The 24,970-nt window shown below is 41.2% G+C and overlaps 1 protein-coding gene, 1 long non-coding RNA gene, 1 other non-coding gene and 1 pseudogene across 4 annotated transcripts in view; 2 read left to right on the top strand and 2 right to left on the bottom strand.

Annotated features, from left to right (window-relative positions):
* The window catches only part of TAF12 (TATA-box binding protein associated factor 12), a 33,136-nt gene extending 16,014 nt beyond the window's left edge, over nucleotides 1–17,122 (bottom strand). Inside the window, exons 1-3 of one of the 2 annotated variants that reach the window (XM_025447501.3) lie at nucleotides 16,963–17,089; nucleotides 1,806–1,890; nucleotides 825–1,076 (exon numbers count right to left, since the gene is read on the bottom strand). In XM_025447501.3, coding sequence (XP_025303286.1) covers nucleotides 825–1,076; nucleotides 1,806–1,877 — 324 coding nt within the window. In that variant the 5' untranslated portion in view covers nucleotides 1,878–1,890; nucleotides 16,963–17,089. Of the gene's footprint in view, nucleotides 1–824; nucleotides 1,077–1,805; nucleotides 1,891–16,962 lie in introns of both variants that reach the window. The other variant, XM_025447502.3, reaches the window with a different exon arrangement.
* On the bottom strand, nucleotides 8,666–8,772 carry LOC112660704 (U4 spliceosomal RNA; annotated as a pseudogene).
* A 5-nt stretch (nucleotides 17,123–17,127) lies between the features above and the next one.
* Nucleotides 17,128–21,089, top strand: LOC125754274 (uncharacterized). The gene is made up of 2 exons (XR_007408053.1): nucleotides 17,128–17,678; nucleotides 20,481–21,089. It is a non-coding gene; the product is annotated as an uncharacterized LOC125754274 (long non-coding RNA).
* On the top strand, nucleotides 20,847–20,980 carry LOC112660745 (U11 spliceosomal RNA). The gene has a single exon (XR_003137182.3). It is a non-coding gene; the product is annotated as a U11 spliceosomal RNA (small nuclear RNA).
* Nucleotides 21,090–24,970: the final 3,881 nt, after the last annotated feature.

Below are 24,970 nucleotides of genomic sequence, written 5' to 3'. Positions count from 1 at the left end.
CTAAGACATGACTTTTTTTTATTGTTACTCTTATTCCTCTATTAAATATTTGCAAAGACTGTCTAATGATCAAAAGTTTCAGAGGAGACTAACTAGTATCTGCCCAGTATATTCTCCCATGACCCTCCTATACAATTTTACCTCCCTCCTGTTCCAACAGACTCCACATTAAACACACGTTAGCTTCCTATCTGCCCAACCCTCCCTACTTATCTTTGCTAGTCCCTCCCACCATTTTCTTGAAATGTCTCTCCCTCCTATTCTATCCCGCCTACAAGGCCCAAGACAAGAGACTATACTTATTTCTTGCCTCTTGTGGCTCTGGAGGGCAGAATCAGAATCATGGGCAGAAAGGAGTGGGGGTGGGGTGCTGATTTTAGAACCAGTGTAGAAAGTTAATAATGGCAGCAGCTGGACGAACTAGAAGGAGAAAAGACTAGAAGCAATGGTATTTTTATTACAGGGATAATGAATAATGAATCCATTAGTTATTTTACTATTTTATTTAAGAATTATATAGCATATAAGAAGCATATATATATTTTTTCTATATACATATATAAAAACCTGTCATAGGCAATACGTTGTTTGTGTGTAACTGTATGTACATATACATACATACACATAAACACTGCAGAGTAAACACTGATCAATGTTGTACATGATCATTTGATAAAGAACTTTAGAAGTCCAAAGGGAAAAAAAAGGCTTTCTTTTCCAGCTGAGAGGAAGAGGTAGCATCTGAGATCAACAACTCTCAAAGCATTACTGGTTCAAATCACAGATAAGAGATGCCTAGGAGAGCGAAAAGGAAGAGATGATACCTGATTGTTCTCAGGGCTGAGACGCCCTCCTGTCCCAGGAGTGCCTGGTATCTTTACCACTGTAGTGCTATTGGCCATGGAGCCTTGTGGAGGGGTGCTGGCTGGTTCCGGTTTTATGGATGAGAAATTGGAGAGGTTGATTAGGGCTGAGGGGCCAAACTGGTTCATAATCTGCCGAGCTTTGGACTTCAGCTCATAGAGCTTATCGAGATCCTGTTTCTTTTTGGAGCTGTGAGGACCAAGGCCAATCAACTGTAGAAGGAAAACAAGAGAACTAGCTCCAGAAACACCTTTAATAAAGGATAAGGTGTGAAAGTAAAATTATAGAAGGTCTGTCAGACTGGAAGGGTCTCCAGGGTAGCTGGGACAGTCACCATTTGGTACCTGTACATTAAAAATGGAGGGAATGAAGAATGTTCATTGCTCTCACCTCATATTTAGAAACCATCTCTTCTCCAAAAGTGAAATGAAATAGTCCACAAAATTAAATAAGGAAGAAAGTAAATGAAACGAGAAATCTATGTACAAAAATAAACTAGAATGAGTAAGACATTTTTGAAGACTTTGTAAAAATAGAATACTTGGTTAGGTACTACATGCATTATTTTTGAACAGCAAATAATGTTAAATTCAAATAAGTCATGGCACAATAACATACTTAAAACCCAGTCACAAAACTTAAGAAAACAGATTAGTTCATTTTGGCACTTCAAAACATGCTTAAATCTATGTCAGGTCTATGTCTAATAAACACAATTTTTAGCAACCGTTAAAAGTAAGCTGTTCTTTGTCATCAAGAGCAAATTTTCTCTGAGTGTTAGCACTCTTTTAAGTACATGCAGAGTCCCTAGCCTGGAGTAGCCAATACTCCTAAATTTTAAAGCCATGAAGTGGACTCTGTGGACAGCAGCTTTGGTGTCATCAAGATCAGAAGCACATTTACTGAGTTCTGCCAACAGTGGCCTCAACGAGCTTACTTACAGCTATCTGAGTGTCTAGATCTTTAATTACATCAGCAACGGCTGTGAGCCCGGTGAAATGAGAGGCAGCCATTTTCAAAAGCTACCTGTAAATGAACAACTGGCATCAACCACCACCCTTGCCACAGGACTATTTCAGTTGCGTGGCCTGGCACAACTTCACTGACCAGGATCCTAGCAAACTGGATGTGGCAAAACACATCCTTGTTCTTGTCTCCTATTCATACTGGACAGTGAGGAAAACATCTCCATCTCTTTCACACACAACTTTTGAAATTAATGATGATTATAGTGATATAGATTCTCTTCCAATAAAACAATGTTCTATTGTTAGGAGTAAGCTAGCAGCATATGAAAACTTGCCAAAATGGTGAAACGAACCTGCAGGAATCATGGCAGTGGTTTTCAGAACTTGTTGAAGCTTAGCAACCTGAACGAATATATCTATACCCATCAACTCTTGCCCCCTATTGCTGAGTTCCTCCCCAGCAAACTAACTCTCTGAGAAATCACCTTTCCTGGTTTGCCCTTAATAAAAGCAACTAACTATGCACTGGTTAAGTGATCAACAGAAACTTGTCCAAGAGTCAGCTGAGGGGGACAGCAGAACATTGGGTCACCTGTTTGTTTTTTAACCATATGCTTTCTTTTTCCTTACCCATAAATGTTATTAATGGAAGAATCAGGATAGGGAAATATTGTTAACATGGTAATAATTCTGTAATGCTATAAAGCCAAACTATTTCCCCACAGCAAGCTATGAAAGAGCTTTATTAAAGATTATCAGTATGTTTACCATATTGAACATATTATACCTTTCAAATAACAGTCCCACAACCTTCAAGGGGCTTCCCAAATAGAACTGAGTATTGCTCAAAATAAGACTTTTTTTAAACAGGGATTTCCATATAATAGAGTTTCTATACTAAGACCTGTAGACAAAAAATAGCCTATCTTCTCAGCACCAAATATGAATAATCATTTATTAAATTAGGAATTAACCTGAGATGCCTGGGTGCCTCAGTGTATGAGTGTCTACCCTTGGCTCAGGGCCTGATCCTAAGACCCTGGGATCGAGTTCCACATCAGGCTACCTGTGGGAAGCCTGCTTCTCCCTCTGCCTGTGTCTCTGCCTCTCTCTCACTCTCTCATGAATAAATAAAATCTTTTAAAAAATAAAAATAAAAATTTAGGAATTAACCTTAAAGAATCGCTCCAATGGCTGGCTATTAAGGAAATACAACGAATCCGTGCAATGTAAGAAAAATCTGAGTTTCTCCCTCAGAAACTAGCACTTTACTACACTGTTTTGCTGAAGAGCGAACAACAATACTTCTGCATTTTCAGTAATTCTGTATAAGCGAGCTACTTCTTTCATTAAAACAAAACAAAACGTGGGATCCCTGGGTGGCACAGCGGTTTGGCGCCTGCCTTTGACCCAGGGCGCGATCCTGGAGACCCGGGATCGAATCCCACGTCAGGCTCCCAGTGCATGGAGCCTGCTTCTCCCTCTGCCTGTGTCTCTGCCTCTCCCTCTCTCTCTCTCTCTCTCTGTGACTATCATAAATAAATAAAAATTAAAAATAAATAAATAAAACAAAACAAAACGAAACAGATAATAACCAGACACTCATTACCAGACTGACACTGCCCTTAGTTTCCTAGACCATTCCTTTATTGGGTTGGATTTAAAATACTACATTCATTTTTTTAAAAAGATTTATTTATTTATTCGTGATAGACATAGAGAGAGAGAGACAGAGAGGCAAAGACACAGGAGGAGGGAGAAGCAGGTTCCATGCCAGGAGCCTGACGTGGGACTCGATCCCAGGACTCCAGGATCGCGCCCTGGGCCAAAGGCAGGCGCTAAACCACTGGGCCACCCAGGGATCTCCTAAAATACTACATTCAGATGGGTGATGATTACATGGGCTTATGTCAAATACATCACACTGAATATTTAAGATCCGTGCATTTTACTGTATATAAATCATACCACAATTAAGGACGATAAATCAAATCTCCCACCCCTCACCGAAATAAGTAAAGGATTATACTCTCAGGTAATTATCCCAGAAAAATGAATACTTGTGCTCCCACGCAAACCTATATACTAATGTTCATTCCATTTAGCAGAGGGAAAATATAGATCATTGAATAAATTATGGTATATGAGTACATCTGGAAAACATCTGGTTCATGTTTAAAATTTAAATATTTGATCCACCTGGAATGAGAGGGGACTATATATTCCTCCCTTCATACTCTCCTCTATATTTGTTGGATCAAATATTTAAACCTTAAATATAAAATAATATGCTAGAATATAGGAGATTTTTTAAAATTCTGAAATCTAAACCTCTCATTTTGTACAAAAACTAATTCAAAATGGATCATAGACTTTATTATTTTTTTAAAGATTTTATTTTATTTTTTAAAAATTTTTATTTATTTATGATAGTCACAGAGAGAGAGAGAGAGAGAGAGAGAGGCAGAGACACAGGCAGATGGAGAAACAGGCTCCATGCACCGGGAGCCCGATGTGGGATTCGATCCCAGGTCTCCAGGATCGCGCCCTGGGCCAAAGACAGGCGCCAAACCGCTGCGCCACCCAGGGATCCCATAGACTTTATTATTATTATTATTTTAAGATTCTGTTTATTTGAGAGAGAGGGAGAGAGATAGAGAGAGCACAAGCATGGGGGAGAGGGAGAAGCAAGTTCCCTGCTGAGCCAGGAACCTGATGTGGGGCTCGATTCCAGGACCCTGAGACCACAACCTGAGCCAAAAGCAGACACTTAATCAACTGAGCCATCAAGGCACCCCGGATCATAAACTTTATTTTTTTTAAATTTTTATTTATTTATGATAGTCACAGAGAGAGAGAGAGAGAGAGAGAGGCAGAGACATAGGCAGAGGGAGAAGCAGGCTCCATGCACCGGGAGCCCGATGTGGGATTTGATCCCGGGTCTCCAGGATCGCGCCCTGGGCCAAAGGCAGGCGCCAAACCACTGCGCTACCCAGGGATCCCCGGGATCATAAACTTTAAAGTAAAATGTACAACTAATAAAACTTTTAGGAAAAAAATCTTTGGGCTCTAGCTAGGCAAGGTTCTTAGACTTGACACCAAATGCACAATCAATAAAAGGAAATGCTGGAAAATTGGCCCTCATCAAAATAAAAGTTTCTTCTGTGAAAGCCCCATGTGGAAAGGATAAAAAGACAAGATATAGACTATGAGAAAATATTTACAAAGTACATATCAAACAAAAGACTTGTAACCAGAATGCGTAAAGAACTCTCAAAACTCAACGGTTTTTTTTTTTAAGTAATTCAGTCACAAAACGGAGAGAAGATACGAACAGACATTTCACCAAAGATACACAGATGGCAAATGAAGTACAGGAAAAGATGTTCAACATCTTCAGTTACTAAGGAAAGGGCAAATTAACCCTGCAATGAGGTGGCTCATCCGCCTAAGTGTCTGCATTAGGCTGGGGTCATGATCCCAGGGTTCTGGGATCAGGCCCAACATGGGGCTCCCTGCCTGCTTCTCCTCCTCCCTCTGCTTGTGCGCTCTCTCTAATAAATGAATAAATAAAATCTTAAAAAAAAAGATCTGCAGTGAGATAAAACCACACATCTATCAGTATGACTAAAATAAAAAATAGTGATAGCACCAATGTTGACAAGGATGAAGAGAAACTGGATCACTGGTACATTGCCAGTGGGAATGGAAACAGTATAGCCACTCTGTAAAAATAGTTTGCAGTTTCTTAAAAAATTTAAGTATGTACTATCACAGAGGAGCCAAAAGAGACATGAAGACAAATGGAAAAACTAAGATCTGAATAAATCATGGACTTCAGTTAATAATACCGAACCGATGATACTGAACCAATAATACTGAACCAATACATCAATATTGGTTCATTACTTGGAACAAATGTGCCCTACTAATGTAAGATGTTATTATGGAGAAACTCGGTGCAGAGTGTACAGAAACTGTATTATCTTTCCAATTTTTCTATAAAGCTAAAACTGTTCTAAGAAATAGTTCATTTTAAAAAGAAAAAGGGAGGGGGGCCCCAGTGGCTCAGCGGTTTAGCGCCGCCTTCAGCCTGGGGTGTGATCCTGGTGACCCGGGATCGAGTCCCATTTCGGGCTCCCTGCATGGAGCCCGCTTCTCCCTCTGCCTGTGTTTCTGCCTCTCTCTCCCTGTGTCTCTCATGAATAAATAAATAAAATATTAAAAATAAATAAATAAATAAATGAAAAAGGGAGGAGCATCTGGCTGGCTTAGTCAATAGGGCATGCAACTCTTTTTTTAAAGATTTATTTTAGAGAGAGGCAGATTAGTGAGGCTGTCAGGGACTGGGTGGCAGGGAACCAGATGTGGTTATAAAAGGGCAATAGGAGGACCTTTGTGATGGAATCATCATCTGTAATGATGGATTAAAGAATCTACAAAAAAAATACTCTGGTTTCTTTTCAGATTGAATAAATCTTTCGCCTTTTGCTAAAAAAAAATAATAATCTACAAAAATGACTAAATTGTATAGACTTAATCCATATACACCCACAAATGAATACAAGTAAAACTAGGTAAATCTGAGTAAGACTGGTGAATTATACCAATGTTGATATCCTGATTGTCACAGTAGACAACAATCTTTCAAAACGTTACCATTGGGGAAAACTGAGCAAAGTTCACAAGGGAATTCTCTGTATTATTTCTTTTTTTTTTTTTTTTAATTTTTTAAAGGTATTTATTTATTTATTTATTTATGATAGTCACAGAGAGAGAGAGAGGCAGAGACACAGGCAGAGGGAGAAGCAGGCTCCATGCACCGGGAGCCCGACGTGGGATTCGATCCCGGGTCCCCAGGATCGCGCCCCGGGCCAAAGGCAGGCGCCAAACTGCTGCGCCATCCAGGGATCCCTCTGTATTATTTCTTATTGACTGTGCATAGATCTACAATTGTCTCAACTTTTAAAAACAGGAAAAAATATTCTCAGCAGTAAATGAAAAGCACTTCTCACAGGCGCCTGGGTGTGTCAGTTAAGCTGCCAACTCTTGAGTTTCGCCCAGGTCATGAGCTCGGGATTGTGGGATCATGTCCTGCATCAGGCTCGTGGAGTCCATTTGGGATTCTCTTTCTCCTTCTTGCACGCCCTGACCCCTGCTCGTGTTCCCACTCACTTGGCCTCTTTCTCTCTCTCTAAATAAATCAAATCTTTAAAAAGAGAGAGAGAGAGAGACAGAGAGAGAGAAGCCCTCCTAAAGATGATGCAAAGCCCAGGAGCCATAAAAGACTGACATGTTCAATCATATAAAAAAAAAATGCTTGAAAAATAAATAAATAGGGATGCCTGGGTGGCTCAGTGGTTGTGCATCTGCCTTCGGCATGGGTCATGATCCCGGAGTCCCCAGATTGAGTCCCACATCGGGCTCCCTGCATGGAGCCTGCTTCTCCCTCTGCCTATGTCTTTGCCACCACCCCTCCTTAATAAATAAATAAATCTTTTTAAAAAAGAAAAATGAAAAGAAAGAAAAACAAATTTTATATAAAAATTAAAATGTCTGCATGGCAACAAACATAATAAAGTTAAAGGACAAAAGACAAACTAGCAAAAATATATGGAATGTATCAAAGACAAAGGACTAATTTCTGTTACATATAAAAAATACCTAAACTTCAATAAGCACCCAAACACCCAAAGAAAAATTGCAAAACAAACCAAAAAAACAAACAAAAAACCCCAACAGTACAATAAATTAAAATAGTCCTTAAAGGTACGAAATAATCCTTATTCTCATTCATAATAAAAATACAAATTAGAACCATTCTTCCGGGCAGCCCTGGTGGCTCAGCAGTTTAGCACTGCCTTCAGCCCAGGGCCTGATCCTGGAGACCCAGGATCGAGTCCCGCATCGGGCTCCCTGCATAGAGTCTGCTTCTCCCTCTGCCTGTGTCTCTGCTTCTCTCTCTCTCTCTCTTTCTGTGTCTCTCATGAATAAATAAATAAAATCTTTAAAAAAAAAAAATCTTCCTTTGGCAATGATGAAAAAGTTGTATACATATTGTTTGAAAGTTTTATAAAGAAATAGTCATTTCACACATTGTTGGACAGGAGGGGGAGGATATTAAATTTGTTGGTCTCTACAAACAGCTACTTGGCAGTACTACCATAATTAGAAAAGATGTATTAGGGTATCTAGGTGGCTCAGTCAGTTGAGTGTCTGATTCTTGATTTGGCTCATGTCATGATTCAAAGTCATGAGATCAAGCCCCAAGTTGGGCTCCATGCTGTGCATGGAGCCTGCTTAAGATTCTCTCCCTCAAAAAAAAAAAAAAAAAAAAAAAAAAAAAAAAATTCTCTCACTCTGGCATTCCCTCACCCTGCTCACACGTGTTCTCTCTTAAAAAAAAAAAAAAAAGCAAAACATATTGTTTTGATCCCATAGTTCCATCTTTATTTTTAAAGATTTTATTTATTTATTCATGAGAGACAGAAAGAGAGACAGAGAGAGAGGCAGAGACACAAGCAGGCTCCACGCAGGGAGCCTGATGTGGGACTCGATCCTGGGTCTCCAGGATCACGCCCTGGGATGAAGGCAGGCGCTAAACCGCTGAGCCACCCAGGCTGCCCCCATAGTTCCATCTTTAGCAATTTATATTATAGTTGGACTTTTAAAAAAATATTTTATTTATTCATGAGAGAATAACACACACACACAGCGGCAGAGACACAGGCAGAGAGAGGGAGAAGCAGGCTCCACGCAGGGAGCCTGACGTGGGACTTGATCCTGGGTCTCCAAGATCACGACTTGGACTGAAGGCAGCGCTAAACTGCTGAGCCACCCGGGGCTGTCCTATAGTTGGGCTTCTATGTAAAGGTTTCAATTAGCAATAATCGGCCTCCGATAAACGTCATTGGCTATGATACTTCCACTGTGCAAAGCTTGGACTTCTATGTAAACAGAATACTATACATGTGAGGAATATCAACCTAAATGTCCATCAAACGTGATGTAGCTGGGGATCCCTGGGTGGCGCAGCGGTTTGGTGCCTGCCTTTGGCCCAGGGCGCGATCCTGGAGATCTGGGATCGAATCCCACGTCGGGCTCCCGGTGCATGGAGCCTGCTTCTCCCTCTAACTCTCTCTCTCTCTCTCTCTCTGTGTGACTATCATAAATTTTAAAAAATTAAAAAAAAAAAGTGATGTAGCTAAATAGGGGTGCCTGCGTGGCTCAGTCACTTAAGCGTCTGCCTCTGGCTTAGGTCATGATCCTGGAGTTCTGGGCTCAGAGGGGACTCTGATTCTACCTCTTCCTCTGCCCCTCTCCCCATTCGTGTTCTCAGGCTCACTCATTCACACTCTCAAATAAATAAATAAAATCTTTAAAAAAAAACTGATCTAGTTAAATAAATTAAGGTATAACCACATAGTGAAATATATTGAAAAGTGTAAGACTCATGGAAATATTAAGCTGAATGAAAGAATCCAGGACTGCCTGGCTGGCTCAGTCAGAAGAGCACACGACTCTTGATCTCGGTCGTGAGTTCAAGCCCCATGTTGGGTGTAGAGTTACTTAAATAAAATTTTAAAAATTAAAAAAAATAATAAATGAAAGAATTCAGTCAAAAAGACCACATGTTAAAAAAAAAAGGACCACATGTATGATTCCATTTATATGAAATGTCCAGAATAGACAAATCTACACACACAGAAAGTAGATTAGTGGTTGCCAGGGCGGAGGGGGGTAGGAGAGGGATAGGGATTGACTGCTGATAATAGAGGATTTTAGGGGGGATAAAAATAATCTGAAATTAGATTATGATGATAACTGCACAACCCTGAATATCCAAAAATGCCACTGAACCGTACATCTGATAATTGTGAATTGTATGATATGTGAATAGCATCTCAATAAAACTGCTTTGGAAAAACAAGGAAGCTCATGAAGTGACCTTTAAGATACACTGTTCATTGAAAATGCAAGGTATAGGGATCCCTGGGTGGTGCAGCGGTTTAGCGCCTGCCTTTGGACCAGGGTGCGATCCTGGAGACCCGGGATCAAATCCCACGTCAAGCTCCCGGCATGGAGCCTGCTTCTCCCTCTGCCTATGTCTCTGACTCTCTCTCTCTCTCTGTGACTATCATAAATAAATAAATAAATACATAAATAAATAAATAAATAAATAAATAAAAAAGAAAATGCAAGGTATGGAAGAGTATAATTTGTTGTCATTTATTAAAAGACAAAAAAAGACATATAATTGTAAATGCATAAATTATTCCTGGAAAGATACATAAACTGATAACAGCAATTATCTTGGTGGGGAGGGGAACGGTAGTATCTGGGTGGCCTATGAGACCAAAGGGGAATATTTACTTTTCATTATACACCTCAAATTCTGCATATGTTATCTATGAAAAAAGAATTAGCATACTATTGGATTTGTTTCCTCTGAAAAAATAGGTAATTCTGACAACTGTTTTTAAAAATATAACAAAAAATCGGGGCGCCTGGATGGCTCAGTTAGTCGAGTGATCGACTCTTCATTTCAGCTCAGGTTATGATTTCAGGGTCAAGGGATCACACTCTGTTGGGCTCCGTGCTCAGCAGGGAGTCTGTTTGAGATTCTCTCTCCCGTCCCTCTGCCTTTCCCCTACATTGCACATGTCTAAGATTAAAAAAAAAAAATCTTAAAAATAACAAAAAAATATATCAGTAACAACAAAAATGAACATTGATTTATATCTCACACCTTATACAAAAACAAACTCAAAAGTGATCACAGACTTAAAAATAGAAAACTATAAAACTTTTACAAGAAAGCACAGGGAAGGGATGCCTGGGTGGCTCAGCGGTTTGAGTGTCTGCCTTTGGCTCAGGGTGTGGTCCCAGAGTCTCAGGATCGAGTCCCACCCACATCAGGTTCCTTGCATGGAGCCTGCTTCTCCCTCTGCCTGTCTCTCTCTCTCTCTCTCTCATGAATAAATGAATAAAATCTTTTATTTTTTTTTTTGAATAAAATCTTTTAAAAAGACAAAAGACTAAGTCTTTTGACTTAGTCATATGTCAAATGACTTTATGACTTATGACTTTAGTCATAGACTAAAAGAAAATATTTACAAATTACATATCTGACAAACAACTTGTATCCAGGATATGTAAAGAACTCTCAAAATTAAACAATAAGAAAACAAACAGCCCAATTAAAAAATGGGCAAAAATTCTGAACAGATCCCTCACCTAAGAAGATATACAGATGGCAAATAAACACATGAAAAGATACTCAATATCATTAGTCATCTGGGAAATGCAATTAGGCAAATGAGTAACCACTAAATACTATTAGAATAATAAAATTTTTGTTAAATAGACAAGTGCTGGAGAAGTAATTGAATAACTGAAAACGTCATATATTTCTGTGTGAATGTAAAATGGTACAATCTCTTTGGAAAACTTTGGAAGTTTTTTTTTTTTTTTCTCGAGATCTTATATATTTATCTGAGAGACAGGGAGAAAGAGTGACATACCACAAGTGGGGTAGAGGGGCAAAGGGAGAAGCTGACTCCCTGACAAGCAGAGAGCCTGACTCAGGGCTGGATCTTAGGACCCGGGGATCATGACCTGAGTGGAAGGCAGATGCCTGACCAACTGAGCTATCTAAGCACCCCGGTTTGGCAGTTTTTCTTTTTCCTTTTTTTTTTTTTTTTTTTTTTTTTAAGATTTTATTCATCCATTCATGAGAGACACAGAGAAAGAGAGAGGCAGAGACATAGGCAGAGGGAGAGGGAGAAGCAGGCTCCACGCAGGGAGCCCAATGTGGGACTTGATCCCGGGACTCCAGGACCAAGCCCTGGGCTGAAGGCAGACGCTCAACCACTGAGCCACCCAGGCATCCCGGCAGTTTCTTATAAAGTTAAATATATAGGGTTGCCTGGGTGGCTTAAGCGTCCTGCCTTCAGCTCAGGTCATGATCCCAGGACCTTGGGGATCAAGCCTCACATCGGGCTCCTTGCTCAGTGGGGAGCCTGCTTCTTCCTCCCCTTCTGCCTGCCTCTCCCCCTCCTTGTGCTCTGTCAAATAAATAAAATCTTTAAAAAAATGTTAAATATATACTTATATGACCCAGTAATCCCACTCTTTGGTATTTACCCTAAAGAAATAAAAACTTATATTCAACAAAAATTGGTATGTGAATGTTTATAGCAACATTATTTATAACTGTCAAAAGCTGAAACAATCCAGTATCCTTCAATGGGTGAACTATGACTATATATCCATACAATGGAATACTACTTAGCAATAGTAAGAACTACTGATATGTGCAACAACATGGATAATCTCAAATGCATATGCTAAGTGGAAGAGGCAAGACTCAAAAGGCTACTAACTGTATGATTCCATTTATATGACACTCTGGAAAAGGCAAAACTATATGGATGGAGAGAACAGATTAGTAGTTGCCAGTGGCTTGGGGTAGGCTAGGATTGGACTACAAAGGAGCAGCATAAAGGAAATTTTGGGGGTGGTGGAACTTTTAGGTAAGAGTGTTATGGTGCTTATGTGACAGTATGCATTTGTCACAACTCATAGAACTGTACCCTCATAAGGGTGGATTTTTGGTACGGAAATTTAAAAATAAAACATCACAACAATTCTGAAATGGTCAGTGCCTCCACTTCCAAATTACCTGTTTACTGACAACTTTCATCAAGTCAAATTATGGATGATGCTGACCAAGCACAATGGAATGAAGTGACTGTAAATAACCTGAATTCTATTATGTAATATACCATGGTTGCCTTTGGGCTACTCAAATTTCTAATGCTCACTTACTTGGAATGCCAAGAAATAGGGAAGTAGTACAGTGTAAAAACAAAGACATTAACTGTGGGACAGTTAACAATTATAATAGTAAACTAGCATTTACTATGTGGAAATCACACGCTATGGGATTTACAAAATAAGTCCAGAAAGTCCATGCCCCAGTTATCAAGAGTAAAAATTATTTAGTAATTTTATCAAAACAAGATTATGTGGCTGGGAGTTCAATTAAATACTGGGTCTAGGGATCCCTGGGTGGCGCAGCGGTTTGGCGCCTGCCTTTGGCCCAGGGAGCGATCCTGGAGACCCGGGATTGAATCCCACATCGGGCTCCCGGTGCATGGAGCCTGCTTCTCCCTCTGCCTGTGTCTCTGCCTCTCTCTCTCTCTCTCTCTGTGACTATCATAAAAAACAAACAAACAAACAAACAAACAAACAAATAAATAAATAAATACTGGGTCTATCCACCCTCCCCTTTACCAGCTGCATTTAAACTATGGTTGACAGGCTCAGGACAACAAGCCCTAACTGCTTTTCCTTCTAACAGCTTGTACCTCAAACAAAAACCGAGTTATAACTCTATTACTGTATAAAGAGGATCTGATTTTTCAGAGGGTAAGAGATGTGGGGATGGCTTGTATTAGTTATAAGACCATACCTTTTAGAGACATCTGTTCCATTAACAGATTTTTTTTTTAAGATTTTATTTCTAAGTTTACACCCAATATTGGGGGCTTGAACTTAAAATCTTGAGATCAAAAATTGCATGCTCCTCCATCTGAGCCAGCCAAGCACCCTACAGATTCCCTCCCTTTAAAATATATATATTTTTTTAAGTGAAGAGAGTAAGGGAGTAGAAGACCAGATTGTCTTTAAAACCCTTTAACTTCTGAAATGTTTAGGAGTTATTTAAACAAATGCTGGGGTGAAGGAGACTACCAGGATGATAGCATAAAAGCCCTATCATTGTGGTGACTGACTTAACTTAATGACTGGGTTTTCTACCTGTTTCTCTCCTCACTGCTTCTAGATGTATCTAAATGAACTCCTATTTCCCAGCCTAAAAAAAAAAAAAAAAAAAAATCAACTAATTGCATTCTGTAAGACTTGAGAGCAACAGAAACATGGAATTTTTTTCCCACTAGTTCTTTGACTAGTTTGGTCCCATTTAGGTAGTTTTGATTTAACAGAAAGGCAGTAGAGTGATCAAGGGCATGGACTCTGGTGGCAGTGTCTGGGTTCAAGTACCAACTCTGCCACTTATTAATTAGCTTTATGTCCCTGAGCAAGTTATCTAATCTCTTTATGCCTAAATAATTTCCTCATTTGAAAAATTTAGTCATAAAGTATATCTCATGGGATTATTGTGACAATATATTGAGATTCTGTATATAAAGCACCTTGAAGAGTGCCCGGCACATGGAAAGTACAAATAAATGTTTGCTAATATTATATAATATACATGCTCTTCTTTTCTAGATCTTAGTTCTAAAAAATCAGCATATTAAAACTAAAAGGTTTTCCCATTGTAGTATGTGATGTGGCCTCCTATAACCATTTTTTTTGACTATAGACATTAAAAAAAAAAACAACAGTGACTAAAAAATAAAATGGTAGTGGTAAATAGTCAACAAGAGGCTGATGAGGGGTACTATGGCATAGGGAAGACTGAAGTCAAGAGGGTTGGGTATCATCCTACTTCTGCCACTGAGTTATGTAAGCTTCCTTTGACCAGAGTTTCTACATCTATAATTGAGTAGGATCAGACAAATTTTAAAATCCCTTCTGGCTTTAAGAATTAATGTAAGATTTTCAGATTAAGTTCATATGTACCAATTTCAGTTTGTCTTCTGCACCCAGCGCACCTGTACTGCACGTACAGTACAATCTAAACACTGCTGGAATCTTATCTCCAAAGTATCTGGGGGCTTTCCATGAAGACTGCAGGTCAAAAGTAATATGTTCTATATTCATATCTGCTCTAACAATGATTTTCTGATCAGGTCCTTTGAAATACTATTATAATAACTCAATGCTAGAGCCACAAATGAGTGAAATAAGTACATTTTGCAAATGTAAATGAGGATATTAACTCAGGAATAAGTTACCATTAATTAAACCATCAAGTACTTTGAAATGGTGGCATGGGCATGCTTTACTTCATAATTTGGTGTAAGTTTTTATCACTTGCATACAGTAGAGGCATTTGCAAATAGTCTAACCCTTTGGGAGAAAACAATAGTTTCAGCTAAGTTAGCCCAATTTCCCTGATCATCTACTTCATGTTACAATTAATTGTAAAGTTAATCCAACTTAAGTTCTTGTTCTTCAATTTGGTCTTTCTTGGCCTCTTCAATTTAAAATTAAATATATCTTACTCTATTGTGAAGAAAAGCTCTATTCAGGTCCCATTTTTCTATCTTGACTGCCTTATGCTTATTTAAAAACACAGTAATTTAGTTCTCCTCAAATACTACACTAGACAAGGACCCTAACAAGTTATAGTACTTGACATTAAGAGACATCTTAAAGAGGAGGAGAGTGCTTTCATTCAATGATATGTTCTGTATAACTCTTATTTCTATTTTGTTGATGGGCAAACCGATATATGGAGAAGAATTCAATTAGAAAAGTTGAAAAAAAGTTAGTCAAACACATAACTGGGTTTGACTGGGGCTGGGTCACTTAGTACCATGTGTTTTCAGGCAGGGTGACTTAATCTCTCGGAATCAATTTCCGTATCTGTATGATGGGACTCCCAACATCTAACCCGTGGGGCTGTGATAATTAAATGATACAACATTTGGAAGTGCTTATGATGGTGCCTAATTGGTCTGAGTAGGTTTCAGTAAAAGATATTATTGAAGGGAAGTGACTGGCCCAAGTATCCCTGACATTTTTACCTAAAAGCAGCCACCTCCAGTAAATGCTTATACTAAAAATACAGGATACAACTTACTTAACTTCAACTTTCCAAACAGCTTACTGTATTTCTTTGGGTGGACGGATGGGTTTAAAGGTTCTCTCAACTGGTTAAGTGAGATTCATGGTATCGAGGTCAATATAGTGACAAGCCTCAAAATAAAGTACTCAATTTGTAAAAATTTCCCTCTTGAGTCTGACGTTAAAGCAAAGATTCCAGAAGCATGTTTTCAAGGATATTAGCCAAGGTTCTCCTACTTCCTGGGCACAGCAGGGTACTATTATCAAAATTATGATCTAATCAATCATTGCCTCACCTCCATCCTGTGCCTTCTTTGGACCTTAGCCTCTTTACATATAAAACAGGAGTTTAAAAAAGATTATCTTTCTGGGCCATCCTGTCCTCCCGTCTAACATTCTTTGGTTTGATATGCAGAGATCTGTGCTCCATCAGGGTCGAGTGGAATGGTATTTAAAGCACTTATCGAGCATAGAACTGAGTTCAAACGGCTTCGACTTCACATCAGAGCTTCGTTAAGAATGAAGCAGAAAACGGAGATGCTTGCATGTGGGCTTTCCTAGATAAAGTATCTGACACAAGAAAAGCCTGCCAAACGCCGAGCAGGCAGCGCGAAGGAAGGGTCTTCTTCCCCTGAATACATCCTTTACCACTCAGGATTCAGAGAATGTGATGGGGAAAGAAAAAAAAAAAAAAAGAAAAGAAAAAAGAAAAAAGAAAAAAACGGATCCCTAGATCTTTTCCAAACTCTCTCCCTTTCCCTTGGAGGCTGATCTCCTCGCAGCCATGACCCCTTACACTCCCCGCTTTGGGGGAGCTCGGGTCCTCACTGCCCGGTTCCCTCAGGTACTTCGGAGTCTCCAAGCCCTGATCCCGTCCCCAGAGAAGCCCATCTTCACTGCCCGCTGCGGTTCCTTCCAAACCCAAGTGTTCTCTGAGTCCTCGCTGCCCTGTTTCTGAATCCTTAGGAGCGTGGATCTTCACTGTCCCGCTTCTGTCTCTTAGGAGCCCAAGTCCTCGCGGCTCCGCTCTTACCCTTCGGAAGCCCGTGTCTTCACGCCCCTTTCCGTTCCGACCCTCTCCTCTCGAGGAGCACGGGTCCTCACAATCCTGTCCCTCGCACCCCGCTTTCCATCAGGTGCCGGGGAACTCACATCCATCCCCGTTCCCTAAGTCCCGTCTCCAGCCCGGGTCCCCACAGCCGCGTCTTCTCCGAGCCCCGAGCCCCTTAGTCCCGTCCCAACAGCCTGATTCCTCGCACAACCCGGTCTCCTCCACAACCTGGTTCTTCAAACACTGACCCACTGTGGGTCTGGGTCCTGACTCCCTCCTCCCGCTCTTCTTCCTCAACTGCCAGGGCCCAAGACTCACAGGCAGCAGCGTCTATCTCCCCATGATATGCGGAGACTGCCCCAGTGAAGCGTTCGTCTCAGCAGCCGGTCCGACTGCTCGGCCCTCCCCGAGTACTTCCGGCACCGCTCCCCGCCTCCAACCCGGAAACGCGCGGCTCTTCCGGCCGGCGGGCGCGCGCCTGGCTTGCGCAGGCGCAGACTGCCCTCTGACACGTGGTCGCGGTCCTGGGCAGTTACTGCGCTCCGGCCGCGGTGCTTTTTCCTGCTGGTGGTTGACTGGCAGCGTGGGCGAGCCCTTCGCCCTCTAGCCAGGTGTTAGGAACCGTGCCCTGGCTGCTTCTTGCCGTCTCTGCCTGTCGTATTATCGCAAGCACTACCGGTAATTGACGCCTTCCGAGGGTCGAGAGGTCGCCATTTTTAGTTGGTGCCTTTATCTTGATTTCGGGACAGAGATACCACCTGGGACCGCATCACCCCGTACGTAATCCTGTTGCACCTTAACAAGGGAATTGGCAACGCAACAACCTGGAGACGAGACACCGTTTGTACCTGTGGATTGGCGGCGACTCATAATATCAATGGAGTGTTTGCTGTCATCCAGGAATTTTGCTCAGCCCTTCCGATGTATCTATCATTTATTTAATCTTTTAAAGAAAACCCGTGAGAGATTAAGGTTCTAGCTGTGCAGTCTCAACCTGAACTCAGAAGTCTCCCTGTAAAGCCCGATTCTGTCGTGTATGTAACCATTGAACTGATGGTTTTGGTTTTTCTAGCAAGCGCTTTGGGATAATTTTATTTTTAACCCTATGTCAGGTGATAGGCACGTAAGACCCAGTCCTAGCCGATGTGGCATTTACCCTAAGATGAAGAAGAACCCACAAACGTAAAAGAATGTACAAAGGGTTGTGACAGCCCAAAGTGAGCCATGGTAACTGTCCACAGTAATCAGAAGAGATGTCTCCCGCCTGTATGTATCAGTGCAGTAACCTGCCCTTCTTGTCTCTCTCTCTCTCTCTTTTTTTTTTTTTTTTTTTGTAATGTCTATATCCCACATAGGGTTCAAACCCAACCCTGAAAGTCTCACACTCTTCTGAGCCAGCCAGGTGCCCCAGTGCCCTCTTTGTCTTTTTATCTTAAAATCCCACCAAACTCCCATTCCAGTCACCATCTACACTGCCACCAGATCCGAATTCTTAGATTCAAGTCCCCTTCACCATTAAGTTTTAAGCAGTCTTCCTTAGTCTAATTTCCCTGATACTACTCTCTTCACTCCTAAGGATCTGGGCACACACATACACTCCCCACAACTCCCATCTTTCTTTTCCTTTTTTTTTTTCTTTTATTTTTTTTTTCTCCCATCTTTTTAATACCAGTTTAAATGTACATTCAGGGCAGCCCCGGTGGCTCAGCGGTTTAGCGCCGCCTTCAGCCCAGGGCCTGATCCTGGATACCGGGAATTGAGTCCCACATCAGGCTCCCTGCATGGGGCCTGCTTCTCCCTCTGCCTGTGTCTCTGCCTCTCTCTCTCTCTCCTCTCTGTGTATTCTCATGAATAAATAAATAAAATCTTTTTAAAAATAGTAAATGTACATTCATTCATTCAATAGAGTGTTCATTATGTGCCAAGCTATTTGCTAAATGCTGAGTCTGTTCTAGTAGATACCACAGACAATAAATATCCTTGTCCTTAGTTTACAATCTACAGTAGGAAAATAGACCATCAAAAAGTACACAAAAGTGTAAGAAGGGAGAATACAAGAATAAACCAGATTTATCTAACTGGGTGATGGGCGAGCCCTGAGCTAGGAAAGCATCTTTAAGGACCAAGATGGCCAAGGTGGCTGGACCTTCATAGGTTATGAGAGTGGCAGGTAAAGAGTTTGGAGAAGCAGGCAGGATTCAGCTCAGGCAGGACCTATAGGCTATGGTAGGAACTCGGGGTTTATTTATAAGGGGAAGGCACTGGAGTGGTGAATAGAGGAGTGAAATAATGATTTGTTTTGAAGAGATATGCTTCTCCCTCTGCCTGTGTCTCTGCGTCTCTCTCACTGTGTCTCTCATGAATAAATAAATAAAATCTGTTTTTGAAGAGATGAGTGGTGGATTATAGGAGGAGGCCCCAACAAACAGCTGACTGCCCATATCTAGGCTTTCCACGTTTATAGTACAAGTCAGCTTCCTATTATAGTGTAAGAGCTGTTTATGTGAATCCCTTCTCTTACAGCTTCTTTGTAGAGGCCAGTTACCTCTGTATGATATTAAAGTGCCTGTCTATAAAAATCTACATATATGTACACAGGAAACAGTATGGCAAGAGAAAGACTAAACTTTTAGTAGTAGTTTGGGGAAAACATTCTCACATTTCTGTATTCTTTCAATTTTTTTTTACAATTAGCACATATTGATTTTATATTAAAAATGAAGTCTATGTGAGTAGTTCCATTTTTATGCCATTCTGGAAAAGGCAAAACTACAGGGCCAGAGGAGCACTGATTACCAGGATTGGGCCTAGGGGGTGTGGGGGTTGGCTAGAAAAGGAGACAAAGGACCTTTTGTGGGTGATAGAAATGTTTGATATTTTGATTTGATTGTGGTAAAAGGTACATGTCTATATTAGTTGAACCATATGATTAAAAAAAGGTGAAATTAATATATATAAATTACATATCAACAAGCTGGACTTTAAAAAATGAAATATAGGGAGGCACCTGATTGGCTTAGTCTGGAGAGCATGTGACCCCCCACCTTTTTTTTTAAAAGATTTTATTTATTTATGCATGAGAGACACAGAGAGAGGCAGAGACACAGGCAGAGGGAGAAGCAGGCTCCATGCAGGGAGCCTGACATGGGACTGGATCCCAGGTCTCCACAATCAGGCCTTGGGCTGAAGGCGGCACTAAACCGCTGAGCCACCCGGGCTGCCCCCATTTTGCTTTTTAAAATAATTATAGGGGCGCACCTGGGTGGCTTAGTGGGTTAAATGTCTGCCGTCAGCTCAGGTTATGATTTCAGGGTCCTGGGATCCAGCCCCGCATCCCTGCTGAGCAGGGAGCCGGCTTCTCCCTCTCCTCCCCGTTCTGCTCTCTCTCGCTCTCTGTCTCTCAAATCTTTTTTTTTTTTAAAGGTTAAAGTATGTGGCATTAGAAAATATACAGCACTGTTTTATGTAATATGCTCTTTATTAATGATATGTGAGCCTATTCAACCACTTTTATATCTGTTGATAAAGATCTACTTTAACCAATCCAAATTTAGCATTGCTTTTGTTCCCCTTCACCTTAATGGTCATCACGCTGTACCTGATTCTGCAACTCAGTACTCAGTGGTGTTTGGTGTCTAATTCACTTCTTGGCAGCGCAGCAGATACCATTCATTCCACTTGAAGAACACACTACGTTCTGCTAATCCATTGGTCTTTCTCTCCCTGTGTCTCCAATGTTTCTATGGTGGGGCCGCTGCAGGGTAGATAGATGGCTAGGGGTGGCCCAAGTTTGTGCATTTTCAATTTTAATAGGATGGGATTCATGTCTTCCCCAGATAGGTACCCACGGCGCCAAGAAGCGGGTATCGTGCGCAGCGTACAACAGGTGCGAGCCGGCGTGCACTGCAGCTGGCGACAGCTTCCCGGCTCGCCGACTCCCTCCGCGCTCGCCAGCTCCTTCCCAGCAAGCACCGCGCACATTTGCATATCAGTTACGTCCTTGCCTTTACTTGCATATAAAAAATCGAAAGGACAAATCACAAAAGTCTCCCTGTGAAGATTGCCCTACGGCTCAGCATGTCTTGCAGTTCCCCACTTCAACCTGAGGAAGAGGAATTAGGAAATTGCTTGCACTTTGTTTTCACCTTTATCGAAAGAGGGTTTCGCCAGCACTGCCACCCTGTTTATGGGCCCGGCAAGGCAAAAAGGGCTTCTGTCGTGAGTGGCACACGTAGGGCAGCTCCATTGCTCTTCGTGCGGAATCGACATCAAGAGATTTCGGAAGCATAATTTTTTGGTACTTGGGCAGCTGGTGATCGTTGGTCCCGGCGCCCCTGTCAGAAGTTAACTAATGTAAGAACTTTTGCGTTGCTCTGATGCTTACGCCTAAGAAGTTATAGGGAGTAACTGAAGTCTCCAACGTGTAAGAAGCTCGACAACGTTCTGGTTAGATTAGCTAAGCCAACTATTTACGAGAAGCATCAAAGGACTGTGGTTACACACTGTGGTTTTTCACAGTAAAGCGGGTGACGGCTGACGTAGGAAAAGCGGCTGTTTTTCCATTTCACAGGTTAGGGAATGGAGGTTTGAGCAAAGTAAAGTTACATGTTTATTCAAGGGCACTCTGGAGTCCAGAGGGACTATCCAGACTAAGTGTCTGCTTGCAGGGGTGATAGAATCAGCAAACATAACTGATTTTATAAAAATTCTTCCCCTCAACCAGGCGTATACATCCCTTTCTAAAGCTGTGTTAAAAAAATAAATAAATAAAAATAAAATGAAGCTGTGTTAATGTTCTTTCGATAGCTTTTGGCCTTTAAAAACAGAAGCAATAGGGATCCCCGGCTGGCTCAGCGGTTTAGCGCCTGCCTTTGGCCCAGGGCGCGATCCTGGAGTCCTGGGATCGAGTCCCGGGATCGAGTTCCACGTCGGGCTCCCTGCATGGAGCCTGCTTCTCCCTCTGCCTGTGTCTCCGCCTCTCTATCATGAATATATAAATAAATCTTAAAAAAAAAAAACAGAAGCAATAGTTTAAAGTATCAGTTTAGCACTTTCTTACTGCTGGCTACCAACAACCTTTCTGGATAACTATTCAACAAAGAGGTAAGAATCTAAAACCTTCAAAAAAAAAAAAAAATCTCTCAGAGCACTTGGGTGGCTCAGCCGCTTGGGTGGGTGACAATCTGCCTTTGGCTCAGGTTGTGATCCTGGGGTCCTTGGATTGAGTCCCGCATCCAGCTCCCTGCAGGGAGCCTGCTTCTCTCTTTGCCTGCCTCTCTGACCCTCTCTCTGTGTCTCTCATGAATAAATAAAATTTAAAAAAAAATCATCTCTCAAGAATGTATCCTCATATGTAAAACTATGTTTAAAAGGAGATTTAGGGACACCTGGCTGGCTCAGCCAGAAGAGCATGGGATTCTGGATGTCCCTGTGGTGAGCTGGACCTCCACCTTGGGTGTGGAGATTATGGGGGGGGGGGAGGGAGCAACTAAAAAAAAAAAAAAAAAAAGATTTAGCAAGGGGTTCATCCATTGTAACAACAAGTGTATACTAGTGATTCAATATACAGTTGACCCTTGAACAACATGGGTTTGAACTGCACAGTCCACTCTCATCGTAATATAAATGTATTTTTTCTCCTTTGTCTTTTTTTTTTTTTTTTTAAAGTAAGCTCTATGCCCAAGGTGGGTCTTGAACTTATACTTCTTCAAGAGTTGCATGCTCCACTGACTGAGCCAGCCAGGTGCCCTTCCCTTAGAATTTTATTAATAGCATTTTCTTTTTTCTAGTTTTTTATTATAAGGCTGCAGCATATAATACACATAATACAAAAACATGTCTTAATCCACTGTTTATGTTATCAGTAAGACTTCTAGTCAACAGAATGCAGCTTTAGGGGAGTCAAAAGTTATACTGGGTGGGGAGTTATACTCGGATTTTTTTAAAAAGACATTTCTTTTAGAAAGAGGGGGTAAATGTGAGCAAGAGCAGGGTGAGGAACAGAGGGGGAGGGAGAGGCATAAGCAGAATCTTCGCTGTGTGTGGAGCTTGGTTGAGGCTTGATGTGGGGCTCTATTCCATGACCCAGAGACCATGTCCTGAGCTGAAATCAGGAGCTGGATGCTCAACTGACTGAGCCACCCAGTTGCCCCTATAGTGGTATATTTTACAGTAGGGAGAGTGGGCGGGGGTTGGCGCACCCCTAACCTATGCATTGTTCAAGGGTCAAGTGTAGTAGTGATCCATCAAGTGTCTAACTTCACAAGGCTTAGTGAGGGGAGAGAGAGCAAACTGAGTACTATGCTGAGTTTGGCTGGGAAGGGGAGTTTCTGGGAAAGCTTTCCTAAAGCAAAGAATTTGAAGCTGAAACCAAAAGAAGAAATAGAAGACCACCAAACAAAGTTGTTGGGGGAAGGGCTGTTTATGTAGAGGCAAACCATTGAGGGTGGATCCAATGTACTACACAGTCCCAGAGCTGAAAGACCAGAATGGCCAGAATGAAACCAGCCAGGTGGCAGGACATAGGGAAGCCTGAAGAGACCAGCCCCTGAGACCTAGTCTCACAGGCCTTGGATGTTCCTTGCAGTATTTTTTATGAAGCATAAGAAATGAAGAATTATCTACACAATGTATCAGCAAACTTTCTGTAAAGAGGCTAGATGGTGTGTATTTTGGGTTTTGTGATCATACGGTCTCTGATAGCCACTCAACTCTGTTGTTGCAAAGCAGTAACAGACAATATATAAACAAGTGGGTGTAACTGTGTCCAATAAAATTTTATTTATAGACCCTGACATTTCAATTTCATATAATTTTTGTATGTCATGAAATAGTATTATTTTGATTTTTAAAAAAATCCTACCAGCCATTTAAAAATGTGAAAACCAGGAATACTTTGGTGGCTCAGTGGTTGAGTGTCTACTTTTGGCTCAGGTCATGATCCCAGGGTCCTGGGATCCATTCCTGCATCAGGCTGCCTGCAGGGAGCCTGCTTCTCCCTCTGCCTATGTTTCTGCCTTCTCTCTGTGTCTCTCATGAATAAATAAAATCCTTTAAAAAATTAAATTAAAAACTTTTTAAAAATGTGAAAACCATTCTTAGACTCCCAAGCAATAGCCAGGGAGCATAGTTAACTGGCCCCTGGCCTACATATTCAAGAGCAATGGTCAAACCAACTAAGGGATAGCCACAAATGGGATACAACGTACTCATTAAAATGTTGCATAGAAGCTAGTGCAGCCACTCTGGAAAACAATATAGAGTTTCCTCAAAAAATTGAAAATAGAGGTAACCTATGACCCAGCAATTGCACTACTAAGTATTTACCCCCAAAGATACAAATGTAGTGATCCAATGGGGCACCTGCACCTCAATGTTTATAGCAGGAATGTCCACAATAGCTAAACTATGGAAATAACCCAGATGTCCATCGACAGATGAATGGATAGAGAAGATGTGGTATATATACACAATGGAATATTACTCAGCCACCAAAAAGAATGAAATCTTGGGGCACCTGGGTGGCTCAGGGGTTGAGCATCTGCCTTTGGCTCAGGTCGTGATCCCAGGGTCCTGAATTGAGTCCTGCATCAGGCTCCTGCAGGGAGCCTGCTTCTCCTTCTGCCTATATCTCTACCTCTCTCTCTGTCTCTCATGAATAAATAAAATAAAATCTTAGAAAAAAAGAATGAAATCTTGCCATTTGCAATGATGTGAATGTAACTAGAGGGTATTAGGCCAAGCAAAATAAGTCAATCAGAGAAAGACAATTATAATATGATCTCACTCATGTGGAATTTCAGAAACAAAACAGAGGATCATAGAGGAAGGGAGGGAAAAATAAAACGACAAAATCAGAGAGGGACTCTTAACTATAGGAAACAAACCGAGGGGTGCTGGAGGAGGTTGGGGAGATGGGGTAACTGGGTAATGGACATTACGGAGGGTGTGTGATATAATGAGCACTGGGTATTACGTAAGACTGATGAATCACCGGACTCTACCTCTGAAACTAACAGTAAATACACTATATGTTAATTAATTGAATTTAAATTTAAAAAATAATACAAAATGTTGCATAGAGAAGCACCTGGCTGGCTTAGTCTGTAAAGCATGGGACCCTTCATCTAGGGGCCATGAGTTCAAGCCCCATATTGAACACAGAGCTTACTATAAATAAATAAATAAATTAATTAATTAATTAAAATGTTGCATAGGAAAATTTATGGTAATGGCTCACCTCTGTGGAGCACTTATCAAGTGCCAGGCCCTTTATTGAGCACTTAGTATGCATTAGCTCCTATTACTCATCACATAAATCAATGAG

Source organism: Canis lupus, chromosome 2 (genome assembly GCF_003254725.2).
Source record: "Canis lupus dingo isolate Sandy chromosome 2, ASM325472v2, whole genome shotgun sequence".
In the NCBI taxonomy this organism is placed as follows: Eukaryota; Metazoa; Chordata; class Mammalia; order Carnivora; family Canidae; genus Canis; species Canis lupus.
The sequence above is the reverse complement of the archived record's forward strand: the minus strand, read 5'-3'. Positions and strand labels throughout refer to the sequence as shown.